The sequence below is a fragment of the Rhinoderma darwinii genome, chromosome 2 (genome assembly GCF_050947455.1).
Source record: "Rhinoderma darwinii isolate aRhiDar2 chromosome 2, aRhiDar2.hap1, whole genome shotgun sequence".
NCBI classification, from domain to species: Eukaryota; Metazoa; Chordata; class Amphibia; order Anura; family Rhinodermatidae; genus Rhinoderma; species Rhinoderma darwinii.
In genome coordinates this window covers 251,068,096-251,093,636 of record NC_134688.1, presented here as the reverse complement: position 1 = coordinate 251,093,636, position 25,541 = coordinate 251,068,096, and the positions used below count along the sequence as shown (strand labels likewise).

The 25,541-nt window shown below is 42.2% G+C and overlaps 2 protein-coding genes across 2 annotated transcripts in view; one reads left to right on the top strand and one right to left on the bottom strand.

The window, feature by feature from the left end:
- The first annotated feature begins 6,156 nt into the window (after positions 1-6,156).
- On the top strand, positions 6,157-15,557 carry HPCA (hippocalcin). The gene is made up of 4 exons (XM_075853105.1): positions 6,157-6,400; positions 11,370-11,750; positions 12,807-12,912; positions 13,442-15,557. The coding sequence occupies exons 2-4, from the start codon at positions 11,373-11,375 to the stop codon at positions 13,537-13,539; spliced, it is 582 nt and encodes a 193-aa protein (XP_075709220.1). The 5' UTR covers positions 6,157-6,400; positions 11,370-11,372; the 3' UTR covers positions 13,540-15,557.
- TMEM54 (transmembrane protein 54) overlaps positions 14,251-25,541 on the bottom strand; it is a 24,889-nt gene continuing 13,598 nt past the window's right edge. The window contains exons 3-6 of the mRNA XM_075853104.1: positions 17,095-17,154; positions 16,760-16,948; positions 16,521-16,649; positions 14,251-15,987 (exon numbers count right to left, since the gene is read on the bottom strand). Of these exons, the coding sequence (XP_075709219.1) occupies positions 15,907-15,987; positions 16,521-16,649; positions 16,760-16,948; positions 17,095-17,154 (459 nt within the window). The 3' untranslated portion in view covers positions 14,251-15,906. The remainder of the gene's footprint in view (positions 15,988-16,520; positions 16,650-16,759; positions 16,949-17,094; positions 17,155-25,541) is intronic.

Genomic DNA, 25,541 nt, shown 5'->3' with positions numbered 1-25,541 from the left:
ATGGGGATCTCTCGTCCCCATACTTGCTCGTCCCCATACTTGCTCATTGTGTCTCGTTGATCGGCGCTCGCTGCACAAGCCAAAATCGGCCAGTGTAATAGGGCCTTCACATCTGTAATTGCAGCAAAATTGAGATCCACAATGTATTGACTCTCAGGGGGTAATGAACATTAAGGGTATGTGCACACGATAACGACCATTACGGCTGAAATTACGAAGCTGTTTTCAGGAGAAAACAGCTCCGTCATTTCAGACGTAATTGCTCGTACTCGCATTTTGCGAGGTGTCTTTGACGGACGTAATTTGGAGCTGTTCTTCATTGGATTCAATGAAAAACGGCTCAAATTACGTCCAAAGAAGTGTCCTGCACTTCTTTGACGAGGCAGTAATATTACGCGTCGTCTTTTGACAGCGACTCGTAAAATGACAGGTCGTCGGCACAGTACGTCGGCGAACCCATTTAAATGAATGGGCAGATGTTTGCCAACGTATTGGAGCCGTCTTTTCAGGTCGTGTGAACCCAGCCTAAAGGTCTCTGTTTTTTATCTTCATTTTTGTTTGTATCACAGTAAAAAACATTTAGCACCTTCAAAGTTGTAAACCATCAAATGGTAGAATTATCCACCAAAATGTATTCCAAGCATATAATGAACAGTCAAGACATAATTACAGTGGAGGAAAAAAGTATTTGATCCCTTGCTGATTTTGTAAGTTTGCCCACTATCAAAGACATGAACAGTCTAGAATTTTTAGGCTAGGTTAATTTTACCAGTGAGAGATAGATTATATAAAAAAAAAAAAAAGAAAATCACATTGTCAAAATTATATATATTTATTTGCATTGTGCACAGAGAAATAAGTATTTGATCCCCTACCAACCATTAAGAGTTCAGCCTCCTCCAGACCAGTTACACGCTCCAAATCAACTTGGTGCCTGCATTAAAGATAGCTGTCTTACATGGTCACCTGTATAAAAGACTCCTGTCCACAGACTCAATTAATCAGTCTGACTCTAACCTCTACAACATGGGCAAGACCAAAGAGCTTTCTAAAGATGTCAGGGACAAGATCATAGACCTGCACAAGGCTGGAATGGGCTACAAAACCATAAGTAAGACGCTGGGTGAGAAGGAGACAACTGTTGGTGCAATAGTAAGAAAATGGAAGACATACAAAATGACTGTCAATCGACATCGATCTGGGTCTCCATGCAAAATCTCACCTCGTGGGGTATCCTTGATCCTGAGGAAGGTGAGAGCTCAGCCGAAAACAACACAGGGGGAACTTGTTAATGATCTCAAGGCAGCTGGGACCACAGTCACCAAGAAAACCATTGGTAACACATTACGCCGTAATGGATTCAAATCCTGCAGTGCCCGCAAGGTCCCCCTGCTCAAGAAGGCACATGTACAGGCCCGTCTGAAGTTTGCAAATGAACATCTGGATGATTCTGAGAGTGATTGGGAGAAGGTGCTGTGGGCAGATGAGACTAAAATTGAGCTCTTTGGCATTAACTCAACTCGCCGTTTTTGGAGGAAGAGAAATGCTGCCTATGACCCAAAGAACACTGTCCCCACTGTCAAGCATGGAGGTGGAAACATTATGTTTTGGGGGTGTTTCTCTGCTAAGGGCACATGACTACTTTACCGCATCAATGGGAGAATGGATGGAGCCATGTACCGTCAAATCCTGAGTGACAACCTCCTTCCCTCCACCAGGACATTAAAAATGGCTCGTGGCTGGGTCTTCCAGCACGACAATGACCCGAAACATACAGCCAAGGCAACAAAGGAGTGGCTCAAAAAGAAGCACATTAAGGTCATGGAGTGGCCTAGCCAGTCTCCAGACCTTAATCCCATCGAAAACTTATGGAGGGAGCTGAAGATCCGAGTTGCCAAGTGACAGCCTCGAAATCTTAATGATTTACAGATGATCTGCAAAGAGGAGTGGGCCAAAATTCCATCTAACATGTGTGCAAACCTCATCATCAACTACTAAAAATGTCTGACTGCTGTGCTTGCCAACAAGGGTTTTGCCACCAAGTATTAAGTCTTGTTTGCCAAAGGGATCAAATACTTATTTCTCTGTGCACAATGCAAATAAATATATATAATTTTGACAATGTGATTTTTTTATTTTTTTTTATATAGTCTATCTCTCACTGGTAAAATTAACCTAGCCTAAAAATTCTAGACTGTTCATGTCTTTGATAGTGGGCAAACTTACAAAATCAGCAAGGGATCAAATACTTATTTCCTTCACTGTATATCTTAGAAAAACCAAAAAATGTCTAAACCAAAAAATACACAAAAGTATTTCTGAAATAGAAAGATACAAATCTTTATTGTCTCATTTAGGGAAATACACCCCCTCTCAAATACATACTTCGTCAGGTAGCTACGAAGGTAGCGAAAGGCGCGTTGAGGTGTTTCCTCGGATTGGAGATTGTTATAGGCCAGCATGTCTACCATAGGTAAATGATTTAGATACTGATATTTATTGTCATACCAGAGAGACCAGATTCTAGATTCCTGATCTCTGGTGTAACATTTCACATTATTATTATTTTTCATTTACTTGACCAATAACTTTATAGGGTCATGGTGGACTTTCCGATCCGAGGCTTTTTTGATTGTATGTTTTTAACTATTGTATGTATTTGAAAGGAGGTGTATTTCCCTAAATGGGACAATAAAGATTTGTATTTTTCTATTACAGAAATACTTTTCATCAAATGGTAGAAACCCACCAAAAATCTATTTTGATTTAGGCCTGATTTACACGAGCGTGTGCGTTTTGTGCACGCAAAAAACGTGGCGTTTTGCGTGCGCAAAATGCACTTAACAGCTGCGTGTGTCGACAGTGTATGATGCGCGGTTGCGTGATTTTTCGCGCAGCCACCATCATTATGACACTCCTTTTGGATGTTTGTAAACAGAAAAGAACGTGGTGCTTTTCTGTTTACATTCAGAGTTTGACAGCTGTTGCGCGAATCACGCTGTTCGCACGGAAGTGCTTCCGTGCGACCTGCGTGGTTTTCACGCACCCATTGACTTCAATGGGTGCGTGATGCGTGAAAAACGGCGAAATATAGAACATGTCGTGAGTTTTACACAGCGGAGTCACGCTGCACAAAACTCACGAACTGTATGCATGCCCCCATAGACTAATATAGGTGCGTACGACACGCGTGAAAAACACGTACGTCGCACGCACGTATATTACGCTCGTGTAAATGATGCCTTAATGCAACAAAACAGGAAAAATCCCAAGGCATGGGGGGGGGGGGGGTTTAATATACCTTTGCAAGGCATTGTAAACATTATCTTTTACACAGGACGATTATCGGGCAGACGAGCGTTAATATAATGCATGTTCCCCATAATTGCCCTGTGTAAACGCTGGTTCATCAGCTGATCGTATTGTTTTAAAAAACTAAAAGATTATAGTTGTCGCTGCCGACATGATAATAACGGCAATATGATAACCGCTCGTCCCCATCCATAGCTCTGTGTGTCTCGTTGATCGATGCTCGCTGCACTGGCCGAGTATCGGCTGGTGTAAAAGGGCCTTAACTGTGTGTGCATGTAAATTGCCCTACCAGACACTGTTGGGATCTGCCAAGATTTCCTGGCCAGCCCCAGTGATTGCCTCCTCCTTTTGTCCACACCATGATAAGCAATGATCGCGCGATTATTCAGTAGTTAAAGAGGCTCTGTCACCACATTATAAGTGCCCTATCTCCTACATAAGGAGATGGGCGCTGTAATGTAGGTGACAGTAATGCTTTTTATTTAAAAAAATGATCTTTTTTCACAACGTTAGGAGCGATTTTAGTTTATGCTAATGAGCTTTCTTAATGCCCAAGTGGGCGTACTTTTACTTTCGACCAAGTGGGCGTTGTTCAGAGGAGTGTATGACGCTGACCAATCAGTGACCAATCAGCTATATCAATATATAGATATATCGCTATGTGCAGCCTCATACACAAGCCCTAACATTACTACAGTGTACTGATAATGAATACACATGAAATCCAGCCTGGACGTCATGTGTATTCAGAATCCTGACACTTCTGAATCTTTTTTTGTGAGATTCCGGCAAGTGAAACCAAATCTCGTTTAGCTCCGTGATCTCGCGAGATTTCGTATCCGTTGCTGGAATCTCACAGAAAAGATTCAGAAGTGTCAGGATTCTGAGTACACATGACGCCCAGGCTGGATTTCATGTGTATTCATTATCAGGACACTACAGTAATGTTAGGGCTTGTGTATGAGGCTGCACATAGCGATATAACTATATCGCTAGTGCAGTGTAAATGAATGGAGAGGAGTACATGATGCTGATTGGTCAGCGTCATGCACTCCTCTGTACAACGCCCACTTGGTCGAAAGTAAAAGTACGCCCACTTGGGCATTAAGAAAGCTCATTAGCATAAACCAAAATCGCTCCTAACATTGTGAAAAAAGATCGTTTTTTTAAATAAAAAGCATTACTGTCACCTACATTACAGCGCCCATCTCCTTATGTAGGAGATAGAGCACTTATAATGTGGTGACAGAGCCTCTTTAAGTGGCCCGGATTGGAGATATATACTGTGATAAATGCCATATACAGAGGACTTTTTAGATAGTTATTGCACAACACAATTACATTGTGTGCCGCTGGGGTTTATGGGAGCACCGCTGGGCATGACGGGAGGTTTAGACCCCACACCTGCAGTAAATTGGCTTATTTACATATTCAATGCGCACCGCATAAGGCATTTTTTATAACTTTTTTTTATATTAGTAATTATTTATTTTGTGTGGGCTAATGATTTTTCTGTTAACACATCATGTTATCCCCGTGATAGGTCCTCTTTAAAGCAGTACAGTAAAATGATTAGTATCCTATGTTAGTAAGATCCTTCAATTTGAGAATGACGTTGTGTAATCCAAGCATCTTGAAATGAGTAATACATGAGGCTAAAACGCTGGCAATGTAAGGCAGATTACCGCATGGGCATAAGGCCCTGTTCACACAGAGTATTTTGACGAGATTTTTGGCGCGGAAACCGCTCCGCAAAACTCGTCAAAAAACATCCGAAAATGCCTCCCAGTGATTTCAACCACCTCGCGGGAGAAAGAAGGGACGTGCCCTATCTTCACACTGTTACGCCTCTGACCTCCCAGTGACATCAATGCGAGGCAGAGAAAGCGTATTTCGCTGAGTTTTTTGCCAGTAGCACACAATGGGCGCGAGCGAAAATCGCGGCAAACGGTGTGCAGGAAGGTCAAAATCTGCCTCAAAATCCCAAGCGGAATTTTGAGGCAGAATTTTCCTCCTGCAAAAAACTCTGTGTGAACAGGGCCTAAGGGGCAACAGACCTGCGGGTCAAAACACCAACACCATTGAAGTCTAATGGAGGCCACAAAACAGCTGATAGTTGAATGGAAAAATGGAAATGCTGAGGATTTTTACACACGGCATACATTGTTGCGTACATTTCTGTAATTGAAAGTCCGTTCCATTCATCTGAATGTGGTAGATTCTGCAGCAGGTGGATGGATTTCTCCAAGTTCCATTCACATGTATGGAATAATCGCATATTTTTTTGCAACAAAACTGCACCCTTTAAGGTTGCACTACAGCTGCCACTGTTATGGGGGTACCCTGACTAATGCCAACGTGGTCAGTATGTGAGGGCGAGACTTGCTTGTAAAAAGTCTCCCTCAAGCTGTTACTTGCATTTTGCCAACTCTGATTTATCTAAATGAATGTGAAATTAGCAGACAGTGAATTCAGTGTAATGCTCGAACGTGCAAAACATACAGGTCTCCAGCTAAGGTATATAGACTGGTAGCAACTTGGCGGGCAATGCATGAGGAGAACGTTATATGCGCATCATTGTATGATCTTTCTGAAGCCTCATTCAGCTTGTGTAGAGAACAGGACTGAACCATTTTCAGAACAGGGGGGCGCACTTTCTTTCATTTATTAGATTACCTTGGTATGTGGTCCTGATATTTTGACTATTAGACTCACTGTACATAATAACCTTCTATAGACTCCATCAAGTGTGATAAATTCTTAAAGCCTGTGTATATGACATTCCTGTGATAAATTAAATGAGAACACCCCCCCTTCTCCTCTGCTATGTAAAGTGCCGGCTGCCGGCTGGTCTGTAAGCTGTACAATCCGCTCAGCTGCTCCAGGGAGACACACACACTCATTTATACCGGGGCTGCTTTACCGGACGCACTTACCTGGGAAGCACGACTACCGGCGCTTACCAGGCTCTCACACCGACCGAGAGCGGCCACAGCTTGGCAATAGCCGTTATATACAAGTGTACGGCGGTATACCCTGGGGCGCTGGAAGATTACATCTTGATCCGAGGACAGGACACAGGGATAAGGTAATACAGAGGTGTAGTCGGTGAATGTGTGTCACGTAACGGTATTATTTAACCCTGTCAGTGATGGGCGCAGGAGATATTCATTGTATCATTACGTATTAGCGTGTGTATATATGTAAACTTCTTCATTCATCACCCTTCTATATACAGTCCATCCATCCATCCATTCATATAGAGGCACCTCAGGTTTGTAAGCCTGTCCCAAGCAGCTGCTGTGATGGCACACGCTATGGAGAGCACTGAGCCGTCCATTCGCTGTAGAGATGATTTCTAACACTGCTCATTTGTGCATATATTATATAACGTGAATTATGTAATGTAGCCCACTTAGACGCGGTTATAGCCCGCAGGAGGGTTCTCCTAGCATTGGATGTGTACAGGGTTCCAGGGCACCATTGGGTACGCATCCTGCTAGAAGTAAGGATTATGTGCCTGCTGCGTGTCTGTCACTCCATGTGGAGCACCACCACCACCACCAATGGGCTGCTTCATGGTGCACACATGTTAAGGGTTAACTGGGCAATATTCTGCGCTGTCTTCTGTGCCACCCCAACTAAACACTAGAGATGGCTCTTTGGGCTCCCCCAGGAACCCCCTCTCTGATGGGGTCACATCTGCTGAGTTTGGTGTCCAAAGATACTGTGCACATGCCAGCTGTGCTGAACAGCTGTACCAGACCCTGGGATAATCTGAGATCAGCCAGCCGGTAATGAATTCCCATCACACACAGGGAGGAGGTGACATGCCTGTGCTCAACACAAACATACACTAGTGGATCAGGCACAAACCTATTACTGTTTACGTATATGAGCCTTATGCGTCATGTCATAGAAATATATAATGATCATGTCTGCATTAAAAGACACTTTAAATACTAATGTTTGTGATTCAATCATAGCACTTTTTTCAAAGATTTTGTGTCATATATATATATATATATATATATATATATATATATATATTTTTATTTTTTTTATGGTCGTCTTGTGTCCAATTAGTCTGTTACCTGGTCATCTAAAGACCAAATATAAAAAAAGACTACTAAAAATAATCTACAAATCTACGCTCATTGCTTTGCTGCCCCCAGAAACTGTATGGCCCTATATGATCATAAAAGAATAATAATTGTAACTGATGAAACAAGCAGAATCTAGATAACAGAGAATGACATTGATCTATATTGCCTCCACCTCTCTAACAACCAGACTTCTTAAGGGACTGTATGCGATTCACAGCTACTCCATTTCCAGAGGAACCAAGGACATGAACCTTACAGGTTTGCACAGTCATAAGTACACCTTTTTCCCTTTCTTTTTGTTGTATCATACCAGTGTTGCCCAACCAGGGTTCCTTGGAACCTGGTCGGTCAGGGCGTCCCCAGCAGGAAGACCTTTTTACTTTTACAGTAGGGATGGCAAGCTGATTTCATCCTGCCCAAAGATGCATCTCCACTAGAATATACAGCTAGACCAGTATTCGAGAACGCTTTACCCTCCTCAATACAAAGCCTCTTTGAGACATGAATGTCAGGAGTTTCCCAGAAGTAAAAAACTGCTTTTAGTGGTCCCATCCCCCCCCCCCCCCCCATGGTTGGGAATCACTGGACTAGACAATAAATGAACATTTAGAAATGTACAGGTGGCACCTAACGTTTTGGCTCTTATTCTGTTATCTATTGAATTTCTGGTTGCTTAAAAAATTAAACTGGCAACCGGCTTCTAAAGTGAAGAGCCGGATCGTGCATTGTTTTTCGTGCTGACGCACTTTTCTTGCACAGAGAGGGTTGAACGAATGCGCTTGGTCTGACATACTTGTCGGTCGGAATGTGGAACCTTGAACGTTCTGCTTCTCTTAGATCTTCCTTCTAATGGAACTTTACAGCAAAAATCTTACCAGAAATTGCACTACAAAAGTAATAGTCACTATAGTCTTCAATTGATCCTCACGCTGGTATCTCGACTCCTTCATCAGCATCCGCTCGGCCAGGCATGCATGTTGACTGTCATAGAGAACCGTGAAGACATTAGCAGCATTTACTGGGAACTGTAAAATAAGAATTAAATTCACAATAACCTCCACAAACATCAGCTTTAATTTTTTATTATGGACACTGACCAAAACTTCCCTGTCTTATGGTCTGTCCATCAGTTTGTAGGGCTCATGCATACAGCTGTTCCAGATCTAAATTGTACAGATTTATAATACAGCCGCCATAGCTTGCAATGGGTCCTTACTGCACCTTCAGCTTTATGCCGAGCCACAAAGATTTATTTTCTCACAGATTTCAAATAGCTGTGCCTCAATCACATGCTGTCCAAGAATACATTTCTACTAGGGGAATATACGGTGCCCCGCGGATGCACCACACAGCCGGACATGGAGTCTCTAGTGGTCTGTAATGCATACCTACAGGGCCTGTGCATGAGCCCTTACAGCATATGTCGCCCTCTAAAAGCCACCGCTTTCAATAAGTGACATCCACCATGCCAGGAGAAAACAGACCTGGTCTGCAGTAATCCGTCCACTGCTGTCTTATATGATCATGTATGTCTCTTCTGCATCAGGTCCTTGCGTTGTTTATGGCAATTGCTACGTTCAACCAGTCAACATGCGGCATCTTTTATTTCTTGAATACACTGCGCAGAGAATTTATGTGGAAACCGTCTTCCTCTGCAATCTGTTCACCATGATTAGATAGGCCTGGATCCACTATGTTGTCTCTGCATTTTCTGAGCTGTCATGCAGTGAACATAACAAATGTCTAGGGCAGAATATTCTTTCTTCTGTGATCGGCAGATGGGTGAAGAACCTAATTTCATGCAGGTTTTAAGTGTGAAGACATCGCCAGATTCCAGTTGTTGGCGTGAGACATCTAAACCATGATCTGATTGGTTATGAGGAGGAGACCTCTACGTCTCTGGTGTCATTCTGGGTTTCATTAATGATTCCCATAGTGATGTAGTAAACGCGTCATTGAGTTTGCACTATCTTCTGTATTCAAATCTAGTAAGTATAATGTGGTTTGCTCCCACTTCTATGGAGGCTCCTCACAATACTTTAAAGTATGTCACGAAATCTGGCTGAAGCCTATAGCAGGAATATGCCTATTGCTATATAGTGCTAACATATTCCGCAGCACCATACTTGGAATTGAGTAATACACATCAGTCCTTGTTTCCAGTGGAGTCACCGTTTAATTTCCCTATCCTATGTCTGTGAGCAGAGGCCTGAAAGTTCACTTCCTATAAGATTAGCCCATCACTTTTTTTTGGTTTTGGATTGGAGAAGTTAACCAAAGCAAACTCAAGCATGCAACATATAAGCACCATGCAGAGGTTGCCCTGGTCAGAGTGCTTGTATAAACTAGACCTACTAAGGGCCTGTTCACATCTGTGTTTTTGGCTCCATTAGGGGCCTCTGTCACAGATCCAGCAGAAAATACCGTAAGCTATAGCGTAGCATTCTGCGCTATCGTTTCTGGTAAAACCACAGACACCCCGACTGTTAATGGGTTCTGTCCACCGCTGGTTGTCTCCGTTCAACCGTCGCTTCTGAATTTTCACTGTTCTGCTCCTCTGACGGAGTAGAACGGAAACCCGAACGCAGATGTGAACAGGCCCTAAGTCTTTCTTTTTCTTACAGCTTCCCACTTTTATTTTTACTATAGATCAGAACATGGGCCTTTTCCAAAAAATGTTGAACTATTCCCCTTCCCTCTGCCAGTAACCATGGGCACTTGATCTTGTCAACAACTACATCCTCCAATGGCTGTAAACACTCCTCCGTTTATTATTGAGTAGCGCCTCCCGAAAACTCATTTGACCAGGTGCCAATGTATGACTATCTCCACGTCTATACACGTAGCCATGGACGGTGTTCTGACCTAGACTTTGATGTCCTTCGTGTAGAAATGTTGACCAATTCTTTTGGGTTATGGCATAACGGGAAAGAATAAGGATGTGTTCAGTTTCCACACCTAAAATACACAAGAAGGTACAGTGCAATGCACGTGAACGGGGTTTTCAATACCGACATTTTTGCTCTGCGTATTTGGAGGCATGCGTGCCAATGCAAACATTGAATTCTGCGGCAAATTCACAACAAAATGTGCACTGAACTATACTGAAGGTTACATACAGCAGTTCATTAACACTTTTCCTCACAGAAATACATGTCTTATAGGTATGCAGTTCCATCACCTATTTATGATTCCCAGTAGTACCCTAAGTTTTGCCTTAGTCTACCTGCGATATCGCATTATGTGTCAAACAGAATGCTGCCAACATTTACAATTAGTTTGCAGTATGAAGCTACATAACTGGCACAAATTTTAGTTTTGTAATGGGTAATATGGCTTTTCGACATTTCCTGTCAGCTTTTACTTGTAAGTTGACAGTGATCTATATGGACTTACAGTGAGATTGTGATTTCTAAGTCTCACTTAACTATGGCCTTGTCTTTCACTCGTCTCACTAGAGTGAGACCGAGGAGTGATCAGTCCTATACCCTTTTGTGGGTTAATGATTGTTAAAAATGGAATTTAGAGGTGTCCCTTAGGAGGTTACAAGGAGAAGACAGACAACCTTCCTGTGCCAAGACTCCACAGGACATCAGTGATTTCTACCTCTTAAACTAATCAACTGTCTTCCCTGCGAATGAGCCTCTCACCTTGGGACCATTCTAGCTTTGCTGCAAACCTTTTATGTCTCTGAGACAGCTCAGCCTTATTTCTGGCAGCCGGGGGTGCTTTTGTGGCGTTTTATAGCTTCGGCTACTTCTCCAGCCCACGTGACATGGACTTGTGGACAACTAAACTGAGGCTAGAGATTAATATAAAGTTACCTCTGCAAAGTTCTGTGGAACATGTTGGGGCTATGATGATAATTTAATTATATGCAGATTAATCTTGCTTTGGTTTGTTTTTCTTTGTAATGTATTCTTATGTGTCACTGCATTTTGGCCTTTGCAGGCGATGGGGAAGCAGAACAGCAAGCTCCGCCCAGAGATGCTGCAAGACCTGCGGGAAAATACAGAATTCTCCGATCATGAGCTGCAGGAGTGGTATAAAGGCTTCTTGAAGGACTGTCCATCTGGCATTCTCAATGTGGAAGAGTTCAAGAAGATCTATGCCAACTTCTTCCCATATGGAGATGCCTCCAAGTTTGCTGAGCATGTTTTCCGTACATTTGACACGAATGGTGACGGGACTATAGACTTCAGGGAGTTCATCATTGCACTGAGTGTCACCTCAAGGGGAAAACTGGAGCAGAAACTAAAGTGGGCATTCAGTATGTATGACCTAGATGGCAATGGCTACATCAGCCGAGAGGAGATGTTGGAGATAGTACAGGTAAATGGAGAATGTAAATGTAATATTTATATAGAGAATAGCTTTTTAAACAATTGTGCCAGAAAGTGTTCATATATGCAGTGTTGGGTAAAGGGCAGATATGCACAACCTTGTGTACATAGCAACATTTATATTATATGTATGTGTAATCTATATCTATATCACACATACATGCATCCCTTCTCTTTTATTGAGCTAACCTTTTGCATGTACAATGTATACAATTACTTACACTCCATTGATGATCTTAATTACACTCATTGTAGTGTTATATACTCTCACACAGCATACCCCCCCCCCCCCCAATAATGATCTATTCAGCCTCGGCAGTTTGCATTAGTCAGAATTATGGACAATGTAAATCCTAACCACACGCCTATAGTCCACAGGTACATTCCAACAATTATCTTTTTCATTCTTTCATTTACATGTAATGACAATTAGAAAGGATGAGCCAAGTCTTGCCATATAGATTGTGTACGGAGTTGTTCGGAAATAACCCTGCAGGGACACTGCGGTTTCCCTGGCTGCTGATCAGTCAATTGATTTGACATGACTATTGCATACTGTATATAGCAAGCTTATTAGTTGTATTGATATTGCAGAGAAGCTAACAAGGATAGTGCATGATGTATAATGTAATATCCATAAAGAAAATCTCTTATGCAAGTTTAATACTCCGTCTAATCTTGAAGAAGATCTCTGCAGAAACAAATAAAGGTAACTCGATACAGAATGCAGTATAACTTGTGCTACAATTCCAAATAGTGAGCACAGCCTGTGCTCATTTCAATAAATCATACATGTATTGCCCAGGGGACCCCTTTAAAATTTGTCTAAACCCCCCCCCCCCCTTTTTACAAACGTTTAGTTTATTAAAGAGAAAAAAAATAATTTTTAGCAACATTTTTCTGCTGGTAGATGTATGCGTGCCCCTGTTTATACTGATTCAGGGTGCATGGACTGATTGTATAACCCTCAGATCCAACTTTTGGTCTTGCTTGAAACATTCTACATGATTCCGGTCTGACTTTTCTGTTCGTTGTGGTTTCATAGGCAATTTATAAGATGGTTTCCTCCGTAATGAAAATGCCAGAGGATGAGTCCACGCCAGAGAAACGCACAGAGAAAATATTCAGACAGATGGACACTAATAATGATGGTAAGTTGGAAGCACAGAGCACCCCCAACTACACTAACAATGACCTGTCATGTTTGTGACTGCGTGTTTTACATAAAACCTAGTGCACTGTGTATGTGTTCAGAAGCAAATGAGCAATGTTTTCCTATGCTCTCGTGCCTGGGAAAGAGCATAACTTGTTGAACTCCACTACACATGCCATATGCTGCCTCTAGTGTGATGCTTGTGCCGGGCAGCAACTATGAAAATATTGACGGAAGATGAGCAGTATGGAGTGCAACTCTGGCGCCCTGTATCTGCATATATGTAAAACACGACAGCTATTGGGTGATTCGTCTATGTGACTAGGTCACATGACTTCGATGATATGTCAAAACGGATGACACTTCATCTGCAGCCACACTGTTTACATGGCGGTGGTGTTTTTCAAAAGGTAGCTGAGTTAGTTTATCATATAGGTATATTCCCAGAAAATCACTTTTTGTTGTTTGTCTCCTGCTGGCTCTTTTCAGCTACATCCCAATTATGTTCTCTATTTATTTCTTTCCAGGTAAACTATCCTTGGAGGAGTTTATTAAAGGTGCCAAGAGTGACCCATCTATCGTACGGTTACTGCAGTGTGATCCCAGCACAGCCTCACAGTTCTGAGCCTTGTTGCAGCCTGGGAAACCGTCATTTCTTCCAGTGGCCGTGCCTCGCCTCTGTATAGATGGACATGAATGCACTGCCAACCAACCAGCCCACTTCCTATCCCTTAATTTATTACTCTAAATCCTGTATTATGTTTATTATATGGAGAAACCATGGGTTGCATGGAGAATATGGGCACAAGGGAAAGGTGGGTGGGCATTTTTGGGTGTGAAATGGGACCAGAGACACCTTGCAAGTTTAGATTTGAGACAAAGTAGAGTAACTGGTCAGCAGCTAATCTGCTTTGATGGAAACAAGGTGGTCTACGTGAATTGAGCACCAGTGGGTTATGAATGCACTAAAGCAGGGAGTAACTATGCACGCTACATTTAATATATTAGGGGAAGGGAGGGTAGGTATTAGTTTCCTATTTTGTCTAGATTTGCACTTTGCTATGTCTCCTTCTTATTAGAGGGAGTGTGGTTTAACTAGTGTCCTTTTGTTCTGGGTAGGTGATCTGTGGATAATGATCCCGCTTCATTTTTCTACTTACAGAATCTGCTCCATTAAAATATGCCATTCACTGTAAACCCATTTGGATGCATCAATAAATACACAATATGCATTTCTGTCGTGTATATAACGCAAGTTCAGGGACCTTTAACTTACTAGAATCTATATACAATACATACTGGAGACCTAGAGCAATACTCCAAGTTTATTGTTCTTTTCTGGGCTTTTCTTTTTGGAGTTTTAAAAGTGACGAGGTTCTAAACATAGGAAAAGTTTGTTATATGACAGATTGATGGGTAAAAATGAAGTCTCATGAATGAGAAATCCACGAAATTGTACGTTTCTCGATAGTTGTAAAACTGTCATTTTAACTGTACAACACAAGCACCATGCATATTATCATTAGGAAGCAGGCAAACAAAAGGCAATATTTTATACTGGACTTTAATGGAGGTAGCTGAACAGTGAGTGTATCTTACAAGTAACTGTACCCAATTTGCAGACTGGCATCTTGTTGGTAGTATCTACTCATCCATGTCACAGATCTGTTCTGTTGGCATACTGCTAGATGTACTCAACTATGATGGCCGAGTGCATTGAGTTGTAATGTATTCTTGCCTGTAGAAGACAACCTTTAAGCTTTTAGTACAATGAATTTCTAGAAGGTAGTGGACGGTCCTTATATTTTCTTGGTAATAGGGATGTGATGACTTTGGCACCATTGGCTCAGATGACTATCTTTGTAAATTCTGCTGAGGGTAAAATAGCATGATGGCCATTATGCTTGACTCTCCTTAAGAGAATTCGCTTTGATGTGCTATGCTTTATTGCTGATATTTCTAACTAAGCATAGGGATTATGTCCTTATTTTACATGTATAGCTGGCTAGACACTAACCCGAAGTCTATTCATGCAGATATTTCACTAGGAAACGGACCATACTTTTTATTACAGTACAGTTCACAGTGGCATTTTTATAATCTGAATGTTCCTTTCCATCTTTGAAGAGAATCACACGTGGACTGATTCCTAGAAATGAGTCTTCTTTATCTTTGCTATTTATAAGATGGTTCGAAGGCAACTGGCATTAGCTCTGTATTTCTATGGATGTTCACGGCATGATACTGCATCCTTTGTATGAAGAATGGTTTGACGGTGGTATGATGCATGAAGCTGTGAATAGTTGATCTGATTCTTGCTCGTATTACTAGCAATATACCGCTTGAAATATATTCAACAGTGTTAGCACACTAGTTGTCATAGTTTGGTTATGGCAGCTGTCCATTTACCAAACCTAAGTTGTGGATAATGAATTGTTTCTCTATAGAAGAATAATACAATTGGTTGGGCATAATTCGGATTTTGCTTAGCTTGCAGTGATAAAAATCTGTTCCTGGGACGGTGGAGGAGGGATTAGTAAGGAGCAGCATTTAGGAATTCCTGTATAAATGAAAAATGCCTAAGAGCAGGGGAAGCACAGTTATCTTTTCTATGAGAAATAAAGTCTTGTATCCATGTCCAAATGCTGTCCTCAACTTGTTGCATACACCTGTTTGGAAGGGCGCGCGCGCGCACACACACACAACACAAATATTTCTCCATAAAATAGCATTGCATTTTCAGAGAAAATCCTGGCACCCAACATAAGATCCACCATGCATCATAGTGCAACTTCAAATGAAAGCTCCTTCCACTTACATAACATGTGTATCAAAAATATGGTTCTGTACACTGCAGATCAGCAGACAGTTCTCCACAGGATCCCGCTGCAGAGTTTGACAGACCTTCCAGAAATATGTCTTTGTATTTAACCAATGTCCATTAACGCATTTGGTAAACCTAATCGCCAGCTGTTAGACCATACTTGTAACTTCAAAGCCAGTCACTATGGCTGCCGAGCATTTCTTCCTCTGCACTTCCACATCTTTCTTCCAGGGGTATTTGTATTCTGACCTACAAGAAGATATATATTTTATAAGATCAATGAACATTATCAAAGAGGTTCTCCAATTGAAACATTTTTGTGGGTGTATGAAATAAACAATTATTGCGGTGACGTGTAGTCCGTCACTCCATCTCGTGGCACTGCATGCAGGCTGTGCCAACACTGATGGACGAATCAAGTGACCACAAGACTGTAACGTCACAAGGGCTACACGTCACCTTGCGAGTTTTGTTTCCATACGGCTACAGCCTCTGGGCAGTTATCGGCTGTGTGTAAATGCACAAAAAGTTCATCAATAAATAATGGGAATATAATTTGTTGATCCAAACTCTTTGCATATACCTAAAAATCGTCATTGATGCGATATCCATACATTTAGATGCCATAAGTATCGGAATTAAAATGTCCTTGTTCACAATTCTCAAGGTTTTCATGCTAGGAGCTGATCCCGCTTTTTTTTTTCTTTTGTCAGAGAATGTAGTAAATAGAAAATATGCTAAAGCTACTTAAAACCAAAAGCTTTCAATATGACGTCACTTACTTTGTTTCTCCTCTTGTGACAAAGATGAACATCCATCAGCTGAAGTACTGTAAAGTAGCAGCGTGCGCTGAACACCATTTCTGCAGCATCCAGTATTATAGAGATCACCCAGAGACATAATGTAGTGCTCTGTAAGATAAAACAGAGGGGTCATACAGCAAGAACCATATGGTCATAGGCGATAGCCCATTGTACTGCAGACTGAATACCTTGTAATACAGCTGTGTTCCTTTACTTACATAGATTCGTGTAGGATCAAAGGGGCATTCATGGGATATTTGTATAAGCTGCAGGTTGGTGAATGTACATGTAGATAACAGAGTACGTCCTTCATTGGCCACAGTAATTATAACAGACACGGTTATGCCCACCGTACAGACCGCAGAGATTATTGCATTAATTATACTTAGAATCACAGCTGCCCAGCGCTGCAAACATAAGAGACAATGTCAGTACGTATAAACACCATTACTGTATGAGTATAATGAAATATTAAACAGAGAAGCCATTTAATCCCATTAATCCTTCATTCCCAACCTCAAATAGTACCCATATGTCATATGTTCTTCCTCACCAAAGAAGTGTGTGCTAGATACCGCGAGAGAACGATGGCCACTATTCCACAGGATATGCTCTGAGGAAAGAAGCCACAATATGCATCATGGTTACAACATTTGTAAAAAAAAAACTTATGATATGCTGACAAGTACAAAAAATTAACAATTTAATAATTTTTTTTTTTAAGTAACAAATATTTTTCCACAGGTAACTGGTAATACAAGATATAGATTCTTATGGTAAACCACAAATGGGTGTTCAGTATAAATGAGGATTGTAATAAATCTGCTTCTTTTCCACAGTTAGGGTATGTTTACACGCTTACTAAAAAACGTCTGAAAATACGGAGCTGGTTTCAAGGGAAAACAGCTCCTGATTTTCAGTCGTTTTTTCTGGACGTTTTTGGAGCTGTTTTTCTATAGGGTCAATGAAAAATGGCTCAAGAAGTGACATGCACTTCTTTTTACGGGGCGTCTTACGCGGCTGTTTTTTCAAAACACCCACGTAAAAAAAACGCCCCAACAGAACGCCGTATTACCCATTGAAATCAATGGGCAGATGGTTGGAGGAGTTCTGCTCACGATAAACAGCTGAAAATAAGCCATGTGAACAAACCCTTAGGGTCTCCTTCACACACAATTTTTGAGGCAATTTAAACTGCATAAAAAAAAACGCTAGTGCTATTAAAATGTAACATGCCTTTTTTTAAAGGTGTTTTTGGAGGTGTTTTCAACTTAGTGTAATTTTTTACGTTCTTTTTTTCTGGCGTTTTTGAAGTACTATAGGGAAGCCTAGGGAAAATAATGGCTGAAAAAATTCCATACCCAGAGCATGCTGCATTTGGAAAAAAAAGGCCACTGACCACAAAATTGCTTAAAAAACGCCAGAAACCAAAATGCAGTGGTGTATAGTGCATTTTATATTTTACTATAGACTAATGCCACACTAAACACCAAAATTAAAAACGCCAAGAAAAACTCAGCAAAATGCCTTAAGAAAAAAATAGAAAATAGATCAATGAAAATAAATGTGGGAAATATAACAAAGTTCAGAGGCTTGTACAGTGCATTTGGAAAGTATTCAGACCCTTTAACTTTTTCTACATTTTGTTATGTTGAGGTCTTGTGCGAAAATTAAAAAAAAAAAAAGTTTTTCCCCATCATCCTGCATTAAATACCCCAAAATGACAAAGTGAAAACGGAATTTTAGAACTTTTTGCAAATTTGTTCAAATTTAAAATTCGCATGGACATAAGTATTCAGACCCTTTGCTATGAGGCTTGAAATTTAGCACTGGGAGCCTCCCATTTCTCTAGATCTAGATGTTTCTACATCTTGATTGGAGTCCACCTGTATTAAAAGTTATAGAGCAAAAACCAAGCCATGGGGAGGAAAGAACTGCCTGTAGAGCTCAGACAGGATTGTGTGGCGTCACCGATCTGGAGAAAGGTACAAAAAAATGTCTGCTGCACTGAACATTCCCAAGAGCACAGTGGCCTAATTTTTAATGGAAGAAGTTTGGAACAACCAGGACTCTTCCCAGAACTGGCTGCACCCACCAAACGAAGTAGTCCTGGGAAGGGGCCTTGGTAAAAGTGATGACCAAGAACCCGACGGTCACTGGCTGAGCTCCAAAGATCCTGTGTGCAGATAGGAAAAACTTCCAGAAGGTCAACCACCACTGCAGCACTCCACCAATCTGGGCTTTATGGCAGAGTGGCCAGAAAGAAGCCCCTCTTCAGTAAAAGACACATGAAAGAATGTCTGGAATTTGAAAAAAAGTACCTGTAGGACTCAGACTGTGAGAAACAAGATTCTGTAATCTGAAGAAACCAAGATTGAACTTTTTGGCCTCAATTCTAAGCGTCGTGCCAGGAGGAAACCAGGCACTGCTCATCACCTGCCCAATACCATCCCTACAGTGAAGCATGGTGGTGGCAGCATCATGTTGGGGGGTTATTTTTCAGCAGCTGGGACAATGAGACTGGTCAGGGTTGAGGGAAAGAAGAATGAAAAATACAGAGATATTCTTAATGATAACCTGATTCAGAGTGCTCTGGACCTCAGACTAGGCCGAAGGTTCATCTTCCAACAAGACAATGACTCTAAGCACACAGCCAAGACAACACAAGAGTGACTTAGGGACAACTCTGTGAATGTCCTTGAGTGGCCCAGCCAGAGCCCTGACTTGAACCCACTCAATCATCTCTGGAGAGACCTGAAAATAGCTGTCCACTGACGGTCCCCGTCCAACCTGACAGAGCTTGAGAGGATCTGCCGAGAAGAATACCCCCAAATTCAGGTGTGCAAACCTTGTGGCATCATACCCAAGAAAATTGGAGGCTGTTATCGCTGCCAAAGGTGCCTTAACTTAGTACTGAGTAAGGCCCCATGCGCACGGCTGCAGCCGTGTGTACAGTCTGTGAATACAGCACAGACGAGCCGTGGACGGTCGCCCGCATTTGCGGTCCTTGCTGACATTATAAAGTGCAGAAGCACGGTCCACAAAATGCAAAAAATAGGCTATGTCCTATTTTTTGCAGATCATTTCTACGGCCCAGACACTTACCCGTAAATATACTGAAAGGTGTCCGTGGCCCATAGAAATTAATGTATCAGTATTTTATCTGCAATTATGGATCCGTAATTGTGCATGAGGCCTAAAGGGTCTGAAAACATGTCAGTAAGTTTTTCCTCTTCAACAAATTAGCAAAGATTACTAACATTCTGTTTTCACTTATGTCATTATGGGGTACTGAGTGCAGAATGATGGGGGAAAACGTGAATTTTTTTCATTTTAGCACAAGGCTTCAACATAACAAAATGTGAAAACAATTAAAGGGTCTGAAGACTTTCCAAATGCATTGTATACTAGGGGGTCATGTGTCAGAGCTGTTTGTGTGATGTGTTCATTTCACTGAACATGGCATATCTGGAATATATTTTTTAAAAGCTTGTATTTTTCATTATAAATTTGTTACTCTGGGGAAGCCTATGAGAGCATTCTAGCATGTTGTAACTGTGACAAATATTCACATAAATTTCTAGTGTGAGTGTTTATACAAAAAGAGGTTGTGACTATGTGACACACATATCGATATGGTACCCGATCACCAATTTACTTGTAACTTACTCTACCTGAAAATATTTCTAATTTTTAGAGGATTTTCAAATTATATTTCGCAGGATCATGTAAATCCGCCACTAAAGGATGTTAGCATTAGACAACACCACACTGCATTGAACTGATCTAAGAACAGAGTAGTAAAAAGTGAGGAACTGAAAAGATTGGGGTACTGCATTATTTAAAACTTAAAATGTGGATTTTACTGGGCATATCAGCTTATAGGGGTTTTCCACTACCGGACAACTGATGGCCTATTCACCGGATAAGTCATCAGTATATGATCAGAGTTTATCTGAAACCCGGACCCCGCACGGACCAGCTGCTCCGGCTGCCTGCCGGCATCGGATGCCATTGCACACTATGCAGTGTACGGAGCCGGAAACAGTTGGCTCTGTACCTTGCATAGCGGCTGAGCTGCAGAACTGAATAGGTGCAGAGCTGCAGCTCGGTCGCTATTCCGTGACCGGAGCCAACTGCTTCCGGCATGGCTGTCTGGTGCCCGGAGGCAGCTGATCGGTGCGAGGTCCAGGTGTCAGATCCCCTCCGACCATATACTGATGACCTATCTGGTGTATAGGTCATCAGTTGGCCGGTAGTGGAAATCCCCTTTAAGTTTCCTGTTTTAAAGTGCACACACACATCCCAAAAAAATAATTAAAATTTGGGGGTCTGCACACAGATTCACCAGGTGTGCAGTGGGAGAGAATTTTTTTTCTATCGCTCTCACACATTGGGGCAGGTGGTAGATTAAACAAAACTAATGGAGCATGAAATGTAGTAGTTCCTCATAGTAACCTTTAGTATTCCAGCTGTCCATTTTTAGAGGGCCTTTAGAGCACACTGATTGGTTACTATAGGCAACTACTCCACTTTTTCCTTGCACTAGTTTTGTGAAATCTCCCCCAATGCATGAAAAGGGTGTACACAAGACTGGTATACCTTACAGCTATACCATACCTACCAACCGTCCTGCATTCAGCAGGACAGTCCCATATTTCGGGTGCTGTCCCGCTGTCCAGATTTCGGGTGGCCGGTGGTATGTCCTGGACTCCCGGTGTCAACTGTTTCTGCGTCCTCAGGATGGAGATATAGTTGAACCCATTGCTGAAGCAGGGAATTGTCAGCTCCCTGCTTCAGCATTAGTATAGAGAACTCCCCGGACGCAGCGCTACTTTAAGCGCTGAGCCTGGGGAAGCCCTTGACATATATGGACAGTGACGTTAGTGGCTCCTCCTGTAGCTGAATCCACGCTATGGCCGGAGATTCTGCGCCTAGAGGGAATCCCTGACGTTACTGTCCATATATTGACAGAGATGTCAGTGGCTCCTCCTGGAGCAGAATCCCCGGCCATGGCGTTACTGACACTCTGACTGGGAATTCCACCCCCAGAGGGAGTCTCAATTGCTATGGGGGGGGGGGTATTGCTATCTACAGGGGGGTGGCACTATATTTAAGGGGCTGTGGCACTATTTACATGGGCAATGTGTGTGGCACTATCTAAATGGGCACTGTGGCACTATGTGGGCACTGGCACTAGGGGCAGCTAAGGGGACATTATACTGTATGGGGTAGCTAAGGGGCATTATACTGTATGGGGCAGCTAAAGGGAATTATACTGTATGGGGGAAGCTACAGGGGAATTATACTGTATGGCGATGCTGTGGGGGCATTATAGTGTATGGGGGTAGCTATGGGGCATTATACTGTATGGGATAATCTATAGCGGCATTATACTGTATGGGGCAGCTGTGGGAGCATTATACTGTATGGAGCAGCTATGGGGCATTATACTGTATAAGAACAGGTATGGGGCATTATACTGTATAAGAGCAGGTATGGGGCATTATACTGTATGGGGGCAGCTAAGGGGCATTATACTGTATGTTGACAGCTAGAGGGCCATTATACTGTATGGCGGCATTATACTGTATGGGGGAAGCTACAGTGACATTATACTGTATGGGGCATCTGTGGGGGCATTATAGTGTATGGTGGCAGCTTACGGGGCCTTATAGTGTGTGGTGGTAGCTATGGGGGCATTATACTCTATGGGGGAATCTATAAGGGCATTATACTGTATGGGGCAGCTGTGGGGGCATTATACTGCATGGGGCAGCTATGTGGCATTATACTGTATAAGAGCAGCTATGGGGCATTATACTGTATGGGGGCAGCTATGGGGCATTAGGCTGTATGGGTGCAGCTATGGGTGCATTATACTGTATGTGGGCAGCTATGGGGCATTATGTTGTATAGAGGCAGCTATGGGTTATTATACTGTATGGAGGCATTATACTGCATGGGGGCAGCTATGAAGGCTTTATACTGTATGCGCCGCAACAGTTGTCCCTCTTTGCAATACTTGAAAGTTGGGAGGTATGGTTATACTAATATATGAAATATGAAAGCCTATTTATAGTTCATTGGCCTCTAAATGCCCCCTGAAACCTAATATCCCTGTTTTATAAAATAGGGACGGATAAGTCAGAGCGCAAAGGAGACATTGTTTTTTGACAGATTTTTGATAATTATAGCATAATAATTATAGCATACTCTGATTTTTTTATTTTGTCTTATATGCTGTCAAAAATCAATTGCAGGAATGTCCTTTGACTCTCTGATCTCTGATGTCATCTTGAAAACGGAATCACACATTATTTATAGCTAGTGAGAAAGAAAGTTACTAACTCCACCATTTTGTATGATTGTTCTATCTTCCATTTTAACTTCAATATAAAATCAATGTTTAGAGATATATATATATATGTTGCTGTGTTAAAGAAAATGTTGTTGAATATGCAAAAATGACTCCTGAACAAGGAAGCCTCAAAAAGAATATGCCCTTTTGTAACAAGAAGATAAGGAAATAACTACGTCCATTGAATGCCATTCTAGATAATGAATTGCAAGGACAAGAAAATATTGTGTGATGTAATTGTTCCATCTAATGCTATATAAACCCCCTCCTATTCTATGGAGAGAAGCATGCCGTAATACTTCAATGCAACGTGACACGTATGTCACCTTCCTGTAACCCCTTGCTTAACCAATAAATTGACATAAGTTTAGAGCAGCGGTTTCATCACTGATTTATCCACAACGCTAGTTATTGTAACGTCCGTGGTCTCTGACCACAAACTCCTTCCGTCCAGTCGACGCCCTCCTCTCCAGAGATGTCTGCACATACGGTCGTCCTGTTCCACAGTGACCACCAGGGTGCACTCGCGAGCTCAGTCCAGACTTAAGGAGCCAAAGCGCACATAGGTGGGAGATTGAGCTGATTGCTCCCAGAGCACCCTGGGCTATAAGAAGGGCTGTGCCCCTCCCTGCAATGCCTGAGCGTTGTTGTCGTACCCTAGTCTGTCTAAACAAATGGTCTCCTAGTGTTTCCCAGTTCCCAGTGTTTCCCGTTCCTGCTACCTGTAACCTGTATCCCGTGCTATCCTTGTCAAGTACAGTGTTGAGCTGAAGTCATGCTGTGCAGTATTACACGCCTGTTTTGCTACACCACGCCTGGAGCCTGCCTGCTGCCTAGTCCCAGCCGAGCCTGTCTTGCTATTGTCTGAGCTACCACAGGTACACTGTACGAACTATAGACTGTGACCTGGGGTCCTGTTGGCCAGCTGCCATACCGTGAAGGCGGTACGGCCCAGTGGGTCCACGTACTTAACGTGACAGTTATCAATAACCACTAATTATAGGACAACGGTTCGCAACCTGCGGTATGCAGCCTTAAGGTGTACGCCGGGGAGAAAACAGCCTGCCCTGGTGTCGAGCAATGTTTCATCTCTCCTGCATCATCTATACTCCCTTCTACAACTACTAATTGAATGGGCATAGATGTCTTCCAAGTCCATTGTTGGTGCTCTTAGCAACAATGAGAACATGCTAGCTGACACCTAGGACAGTAGTACAGTGCCCTGAATCTCGCTAATACAGGACGCTTGGAAGGTGTAAAAATATTATAGCTGTAATCTGATTCTCATAGGCAGTTTCCAAAATAAAGAACGTTCTGGGGACCTATAAGCAAAACAGAGCAGGTGTCTTTTTATAAAAAAAATTGGCACCAGTATTTTGAAGTACACGTGGTACAAAAAATTGGAAACATACACCGCTCAGCCATAACATTAAAACTACTGACAGGTGAAGTGAATAACATTGATTATGTTATTACCATGGCCCTTTTAGGGGGTGGCATATATTAGGCAGATAGTGAACAGTCAGTTCTTGGAGTTGATGTGTTGGAAACAGGAAAAATGGGCAAGTGTAAGGATCTGAGGGATCATGACAAGGGCCAAATTGTGATGGCTAGACAACTGAGTAAGTACATATCTGAAACGTAATAGAAGTAGACGATGAAAGTATATCCAGCACTCAAAATAAAAGTTAAATGGTTTATTCGGTCATTTTAAAACAAAGATTTAAAACAAAAATCCCGGGACCACGCTTACAAGCTATGACTAAGGACCCTAGCGGTCTGAAACGCGTAAGCGTGGTCCCGGGATATTTGTTTTAAATCTTTGTTTTAAAATGACCGAATAAACCATTTAACTTTTATTTTGAGTGCTGGATATACCTTCATCGTCTACTTCTATTACCTTGCATACCTGCTGTCAACACAGGACCTCGTTGGAGGATATTTTTAAGCACCTGCAGCATTTGGATTATATTCACTTGAATCAATTAACGAATTGAAAACGCATTGGAAACGTGGTGAGCAAACTTTCTGTAATACATTTCTCTTTTTCACATATCTGAAACGGCAGGTCTTGTGGGGTGTTCCCAATATGCAGTAGTTAGTAACTACCTGAAGTGGTCAATGGAAAAACAACTGGTGAACCAGCGTGCTTAAGGGGAGCAAAGGTTAGCCCATCCTGTCCGATCCCACACAAGAGCTACTGTAGCATAAATTCCTGAAAAAGTTGATGCTGGCTATGATAGAAAGGTGTCAGAACACAAAGAACAGCACAGCCTATTGAATTTGGGGCCGCCTAGTAGCAGACCGGTCTGAGTGTCCAACACAAAAGCACCTACATTGGATACGTAAGCCTCAGAACTGGGCTGGTTGTGGCAAATCATGTTCGAAGAAGGCAAGCCGGCAGAGGCAGTGTAATGCTCTGGACAATGTTCTGCTCTGAATCCTTAGGTTCTGGCATTCATGTGGATGTTACTTTGAGGGTATGTGCACACACACTATTTACGTCCGTAATTGACGGACGTATGTCGGCCGCATGTCCCGGACCGAACACAGTGCAAGGAGCCGGGCTCCTAGCATCATACTTATGTACGACGCTAGGAGTCCCTGCCTTGCTGCAGGACAACTGTCCCGTAGTATAA

Coding starts and splice junctions, on each gene's coding strand:
- HPCA (XM_075853105.1), top strand. CDS start 11,373: ATGGGGAAGCAGAACAGCAAGCTCCGCCCAGAGATGCTGCAAGACCTG. Junction 11,751..12,806: donor AGATGTTGGAGATAGTACAG/GTAAATGGAGAA, acceptor GTGGTTTCATAG/GCAATTTATAAGATGGTTTC. Junction 12,913..13,441: donor GATGGACACTAATAATGATG/GTAAGTTGGAAG, acceptor ATTTCTTTCCAG/GTAAACTATCCTTGGAGGAG.